This window comes from Lepisma saccharinum, chromosome 7 (assembly GCF_977018435.1).
Source record: "Lepisma saccharinum chromosome 7, izLepSacc3.1, whole genome shotgun sequence".
In the NCBI taxonomy this organism is placed as follows: domain Eukaryota; kingdom Metazoa; phylum Arthropoda; class Insecta; order Zygentoma; family Lepismatidae; genus Lepisma; species Lepisma saccharinum.
In genome coordinates this window covers 55,253,177-55,261,080 of record NC_139235.1, presented here as the reverse complement: position 1 = coordinate 55,261,080, position 7,904 = coordinate 55,253,177, and the positions used below count along the sequence as shown (strand labels likewise).

General features: G+C 36.4%; 1 protein-coding gene across 1 annotated transcript in view; it reads left to right on the top strand.

Moving 5' to 3' along the window:
* The first annotated feature begins 4,563 nt into the window (after positions 1 to 4,563).
* The window catches only part of LOC145990229 (glycolipid transfer protein A-like), a 39,641-nt gene continuing 36,300 nt past the window's right edge, over positions 4,564 to 7,904 (top strand). Inside the window, exon 1 of the mRNA XM_083125902.1 lies at positions 4,564 to 4,711. Within this exon, the coding sequence (XP_082982028.1) occupies positions 4,564 to 4,711 (148 nt within the window). The remainder of the gene's footprint in view (positions 4,712 to 7,904) is intronic.

Below are 7,904 nucleotides of genomic sequence, written 5' to 3'. Positions count from 1 at the left end.
AAATCGTATTCAAGATAAAGTAGAAGCCAAGATTAGGAGAGAGCAAGCAGGATTTTGTTCTAGTAGATCCTGCACAGATCAAATCTGTACATTAAGGATAATCATTGAGCAATGTATAGAATGGAATACTAGATTGTATACCATCTTTGTAGATTTTGAGAAAGCCTTTGATTCTATAACAAGGGAAAAAATGTGGCAAATATTACAGAAATTTGGAATACCACTTAAGATAATAAGGATAATCCAGGAGTCATATCGACAATACAAGAGTCAAGTTATTCATGAAGGAGATGTCACAGAACCCTTTGAAACAGAATCTGGAGTGAGGCAGGGATGTATTCTGTCGCCTCTTATTTTTCTTCTCGTAATAGATACAGTAATGAGGGAAACCGTAAAGGGAAAAAGAAGAGGAATGCAATGGGGCCTTATGGATAGATTAGAAGATTTAGATTTTGCCGATGATGTGTGTCTGTTGTCAGAATCTTATAGAGATGCAAAAACTAAATTGGAAGATCTGGTTGTAGAAGCTAAAAAATTCGGACTGACATTAAATAAATCAAAGACTAAAACAATGCGAATAAATGCAAGAATCCAAGATTATATTCAACTACAAAATGAAATATTAGAGGATGTAGACAATTTTACTTACTTAGGAAGTGTAGTTGCAACAAATGGAGGAGCAGAACATGATGTAAAACAACGCATCAAGAAATCAAATGGGGCCTTTGTACAACTTTACCCAATATGGAAAAGTAGGATTATAACTACAGAAACAAAGTTAAAGATTTTTAGAAGTAATGTTAAATCAGTATTGCTGTATGGAGCAGAATCCTGGAAAGTCACAACTGAAATCACAAATAGACTACAAGTTTTTATTAACAGATGTCTCAGGAGAATATTAAATGTACATTGGCCAGAAGTAATCACAAATCAAGAACTTTGGATACGAGCATCAGAAGACCAGATTAAAAAGCAAATTAAAAGAAGAAAATGGAACTGGATAGGACACACACTAAGGAAAGCAGACAACACAATTGAAAAACAAGCACTTTACTGGAACCCTCAAGGTGCTAGAAAAAGGGGAAGACCCAAAAGTTCATGGAGACGTACTGTTGAAGAAGAAGAAAAACAACAGGGGAAAAGTTGGAAAGAAATAAAGAAGATCGCATGCAACAGAGTGAGATGGAGACACTTCGTGGATGCCCTATGTTTCAATAGAAACTGAAGGATTTAAGTCAAGTAATACATAGGTAAAATAAGTCCCCCCTCTGATAAAATCGCAGATTCCACCCTGTATAACTGTCAAGAAAAAAATTCATTCCACCTAGGAATAATATCGCAATCCGATGAGTCGGAAACTGTCACAGCTTCATCTCGTCTCCTGTGTGGTGAGGTCCGTCCTTCTCGTTCTTGTTTGTGCTTATTTTTGTTTCGGTTTCCACTTTGAAGTTGCTAGAACATATTCTAGATTCACTTCATGCTCAGGTAGGTTACTCTGGACTCTATTTTATAAAAAATCTCTTAATATATAAGTTTAAGTATAATTTTTCGAACACCCTCTTACGAAGTTATGAAAAATATGGGTGAGGTACAGGAGTGCATTGTATCCCCCAAGTTGGTCTGTCGTGTCTCGTCTCGTTCGTGTAAGTATTACATTTCGGAAAATTCCATTTTCAATATTCAAAAGAAAATGGGGTCAGTCATACACTCTTCTGATGAAGATTTGTATTTTATCTTCGAATCGACGCGACCCCTTCTTTAGAAAAGTGTACCCCCCCATACGCAAAGGAGCATTCGTATGCAGCGTGATTTTCTGAGAGCAAATCTGATTCCATCGTTCCACACACATTTTAAACAATTTTCATCTCCTTAAAGATTTATCTAAAAACATAGGTCAATGAACTAACTAGTAGCAAGCACAGTGTAGTAGAATCTGTTTACAGAAACAAAGTTAAAGATTTTTAGAAGTAATGTTAAATCAGTATTGCTGTATGGAGCAGAATCCTGGAAAGTCACAACTGAAATCACAAATAGACTACAAGTTTTTATTAACAGATGTCTCAGGAGAATATTAAATGTACATTGGCCAGAAGTAATCACAAATCAAGAACTTTGGATACGAGCATCAGAAGACCAGATTAAAAAGCAAATTAAAAGAAGAAAATGGAACTGGATAGGACACACACTAAGGAAAGCAGACAACACAATTGAAAAACAAGCACTTTACTGGAACCCTCAAGGTGCTAGAAAAAGGGGAAGACCCAAAAGTTCATGGAGACGTACTGTTGAAGAAGAAGAAAAACAACAGGGGAAAAGTTGGAAAGAAATAAAGAAGATCGCATGCAACAGAGTGAGATGGAGACACTTCGTGGATGCCCTATGTTTCAATAGAAACTGAAGGAATTAAGTCAAGTAATACATAGGTAAAATAAGTCCCCCCTCTGATAAAATCGCAGATTCCACCCTGTATAACTGTCAAGAAAAAAATTCATTCCACCTAGGAATAATATCGCAATCCGATGAGTCGGAAACTGTCACAGCTTCATCTCGTCTCCTGTGTGGTGAGGTCCGTCCTTCTCGTTCTTGTTTGTGCTTATTTTTGTTTCGGTTTCCACTTTGAAGTTGCTAGAACATATTCTAGATTCACTTCATGCTCAGGTAGGTTACTCTGGACTCTATTTTATAAAAAATCTCTTAATATATAAGTTTAAGTATAATTTTCCGAACACCCTCTTACGAAGTTATGAAAAATATGGGTGAGGTACAGGAGTGCATTGTATCCCCCAAGTTGGTCTGTCGTGTCTCGTCTCGTTCGTGTAAGTATTACATTTCGGAAAATTCCATTTTCAATATTCAAAAGAAAATGGGGTCAGTCATACACTCTTCTGATGAAGATTTGTATTTTATCTTCGAATCGACGCGACCCCTTCTTTAGAAAAGTGTACCCCCCATACGCAAAGGAGCATTCGTATGCAGCGTGATTTTCTGAGAGCAAATCTGATTCCATCGTTCCACACACATTTTAAACAATTTTCATCTCCTTAAAGATTTATCTAAAAACATAGGTCAATGAACTAACTAGTAGCAAGCACAGTGTAGTAGAATCTGTTTACAATGGTTTGAATTGCTGTGGTAAGGAAGATAAATGCTTATATATAAGTTGTAAAAAATATTCACTTTTTTATTGGGTGAATTGAAAATAGGTTCTTTTAACAGTAGCACCTTGCGTCTACTGTCAAATTACCAAAGGGGGGTAGAACTCGATTTACGGATTTAGGGGGTACAGTACCCCCTTCAAAAATTTGGGGATTTACAATGTAACCCTGTACCCCCCCCCCCTGTTCCTGCGCCACTGGTGACGTCAAAAGCTCTAGCCAATAACGTGCAAGTCGCGGAGTGGCCCCCTCTGACACAATCTCACAGCCACTAAATACGTCCACCAACCAGACAGGCAGCAGATTCCATAGCAAGTTTGGCAACTCCGATTGGCCACTGTTATCCAGGCATATTTGCAGCTGTCCTTCTCCACCTCCCCTTATGATTTTACAACTGATCGTAATAAAAAAAAACCTTGCAATCTAACCGAACTAGGAAATATACATACTATACTTGCCCCAATGGAATTTTTATAATGGAAAATGGAGCGATTTTACAATACAGGGAATTTCTCCATTTTGTTTGAAATTCGGCATACTCACTAATTTTGACCCCCTAATCACGAATCTGCAGTCAAAATTTGGCGCTCACACGTGGAAATAGCAAAATAATCGAAATTAAGTTCTTATTTCCACACCCTCGATTTCCGAATTTCCCGCCGGTTCCGGGCTCCGCCCCTGGGGTAATCGACCTACCGCCCCCAACCGCTATCGCGGCCCCGCCTATATCTATAGACTCCCTGTTAAGGGCATGTTAGAAAGTGGCCGGATTCACCTGCCCCCAAATAAGCGCCAAATTTATACGTGAGCGCCAAATTTTAAGTGCAGATTCGTGATTAGGAGACCCAAATTAGTAAGTAACCGAAAATTCAAACAAATTGGAGAAATTCCCTGTATTGTTAAATTATACCTGGAAAATTTAAACTTCTACTTTTTAAGTTTTCGATCGAAATGCATCTACCGTACTACAAAAATCTAGGGGGCTACAGGGGGGCTTCAGCCCCCTAGCCTCCCTGTAGCGGCGTCCCTGCTTGCACCTTTCGGACACGGCCTAAGTGTTCCTTGTATTATGTTTCAAACGTTTTATTTGTATAAAACATGTTTTTTTCTTAATTTTTGCTTCAAACATGTTTAAAACAAAGAGAACTGTCTTATTATATGTTAAATGAACACATATTTTACCAACTCTGCTTAAGGACCACCATGCAAACAAAAAAAAGTCGTATGTTTTAAACATTTAAAAGAAGTCTCTTAAATATGCCAACCCTGTTTCTTGCACATTTTTGGACGTTTCTCCTTTCCTTCCCCTTTACTGTAATTTTCGGCTCCAAAATTCAGTTTCTGGGAAGTTCTCTTCTCACTACTAGGTCACCGGGTCTAGGACCTGTGAACGCTGACAAATGGGAGAATGGCGTCTGACGAAGATGCTACAAACGTAGCAGAAGGAAAAACATTTTTTACAGAAATACAAACATCTTTCCCTGACATAACTTCAGATGGAAAAATTGATACCGTCCAGTTCCTGAAGGCCGCCGGGGGAATTGTTATTTTAGTTGGTGAGCCTTTTTCAATGATAAAAAGTTCAAAGTTACATAAGCTCATCTCCGGCTTCTTTCGTTTGGATATTAGTCATACCACATTTCCTGATAAAGCAAAAAGTTTTCGAAACGATCCCTAATTTCAATTGTCTGCTGACCATTTCCAACATATGTATTGTTAAATTAGGATCCTCGGAATTATGTTTCCGACTTTTCGTTACAGGTGGGCTCGATTTTGTCAAATAACGTCCAGTGTTTGGGAATGTAATGCTGAATGTCTATAGCCCACATGAAAACGTTTGAAATATTACTAATTAATTAAATAGCGGCTCTATCTAAATAAATGGCATTTTACGTACAACGACATAAAATCAGAGATTCTGTCATAGCCTTCTCTTTAAACCAGCATCACATAACCCTTTGCTGCACAATTGGAAAATAGACTCGTTGCATTTATTTCTAATTCAGGAACTCTTTGTTAAATGTAGAAGTACATTACAATATTGATTCCCCGTTATCAAGTAGTGTAAAAACCAGGAAAATTGCAGCATGTTTACTAGCACTTTGTGAGGTACACTTATTAAGTAAATGCGTTAATGAACCAATTTGATTTTCAACAAGTAAGTTGCTCATTAATACATAACTTCACAGAGATTTGTTTAACTTTAAACCATTATCTCTTTATATGTCGTTAATGTTTGTACCATAAAGAATGATTGCCGTAATGACCAGGATAGATGCACAAAGTGCTTTGCACAATTCTAATTTAGCTACTTAGTAAAACTTTACCTTTGTATTTTCTTTTGTATTGTCTTAAGCTTAATGCCCTTCCCAACATGGTTGTTACTTGTTTTGAAACCATAAAATTGCCTGCTAATTACATTATTTCAATCTTTGGTAACACTTTACTATACCTGAGACAGATTCCTTCAAATTTACAGGAGAAAGTACTTACGGAATTCATTTTCTGGAGTGTTGTTTATGTTCCGGAATGTAGTTTTGGTCCATTTTAATGCGAATCCATGTGGTTTTATACGAAAATCTATTTCCGAAGTGCTATTGCTGCTGCCGTTATTTGCTTTCTGCACGAGAGCACAATACGCGATATTGCTGCTGCTACAAGCCCATGTTGTCCGTATATGCTAAATTGATCGAAAGGAGTGCTAATGGAACCTAACCTAACAAGCCTAACCTAGTATGCATACCTCGTCCCCATAAGTAAGTAAAAAAGTCTATTTAAAATTCCTAAGGTGTTTTTAATTTTTAAAAAAATATTTCCGACGTGCTATTGCTGCTGCCGCCATTTGCTTTCTGCACGAAAGCACAATACGCGATATTGCTGCTGCTACAAGCCGATGTTGTCCGTATATGCTAAATTCAACGAAAGGAGTGCTAATGGAACCTAACCTAACCTAGTAGGCATACATCATCCCCGTAAGTAAGTAAAAAAGTCAATTTAAAATTCCTAAAGTGCTTTCAATTTTTTTAAAAAAATTTAAACTATGCTTGCCTTACCTAACCTAACATAACGTCAATGGTTTGTTCCTGAGGTGTTTTTTTTTAAAAAAAAATATTTTTTTTATTTGAGCATACTTTGAAATCCGGCCCAAAAGTAGGTATTTTTCGGTAAAGGAGCTTGCGAACGATCAACGGTAAGCTATCGCCATGTTGTGCGTGGAAATAAACAAGAACAGTAAGTACTCGTAAATGTAAGAAATATAGCCTACATTATTTTCGTTACAAATTCCATTATTTCACCTAAATAAGTGTTCCGGAATGCTGAATAGTACGTTAGCAATGTCAAAAAGTGCGAAAGAAATGATTCCCAGGTGTCTCAGGTATAGTAAAGTAGTACCCAATCTTTTTATATATTGTGATGGTGGTTATGTGAGGCACAACCTATTCAGCATTGCGAAAGATTCTTCAAGGTGCAATTGGTTTTTTTCACGAAAAAAATTCCATTTTTGACATAAGAGTAATTATTAAACCATTGAACAAAAAACATTGACGTTAGTCCCGCAAACCATTGATGTTAGTCCCAAAAACCATACACTGGTAGCCCCAAAAATTCACGATAGCCCCACAAACCATCACGGGAACGAGGTATGCCTACAAGGTTAGGTTAGGCCTGTAAGGTTAGGTTCCATTAGCACTCATTTAATTCAATTTAGCATATACGGACAACATCGGTTTTTCTCGATGAAAGAAAATACCAAACTACAGAAACTCATTTCGGTAAGTAGTTTCTTGTGTAAAAATGAAGAAATCCGTTGGGATGCTATCGAAGTTTTACGAGGACGATTTCACAACACCGATTGTAGAAATACAGAGCATATTAAAAATGCACATTTCTGAACTCTAAAGAGTTTTAACATAACTTTAAAATCACCGAATCTTTATTGGGGGAGGGGAAGGGTAGAAATTCTCAAATTCAAATTCATGTAGTGGCCTTAGTACTGTAGCAGAAATTTTGCTCTTATACTTGCTTACCTTTAAAATTACACAATCCAGCTGTTTTGATATGTAGGATTGCAGATTTAAGTAAGTAAATCTCAACTTGATTTTAACTCAGTCCAAGTAAGCCCCTAATATCATATGATTTAAAGTACCACATATTAAAAGAAGTGGACACTAACCACAATTTTAGAATCATGTTCACAAACTTTCATGTAACATGTATTGTAACTATTCATATTTTTTACAAACTGTTCATATTTTTTACAAATGTATTAATTTTCATATGGTTCAATTTTAATCTATCATACATGATTGAAACATGTTGAGGATTCAATATTTAATAAGAATTGAAAAATTGTATACTGGACAAGAAAAGTATTCCTTAGGTAATTTTCATTATTATTTATTCATGAAATTGTTTTGTTACAAGTGTTAAGGTAAACGTCCCTAAGTTCGACAGGTTAAGGAACATTTTTACAGTTAATTGCTTGTAGTGGCTTTCGTATTTCATAAATGCGAGTAATTTTTATTTTGTCTGAAAGTTTAAAGATTCTACTTTAACCCAAAAAGTATTTTGTATTCCAACAGTTATGTTACATAATTATTAAAAAATCAAAAAGTGAATCCTACAATATGTCCCTAAGTTCGACACCCTGTCCTTAATTTCGACAGTTTGTGTACCGAAATTCGACACCCCCTTATATCTCAACATCAGACACTAAATATGCAGATGTTAATAATACCAATAACTGCA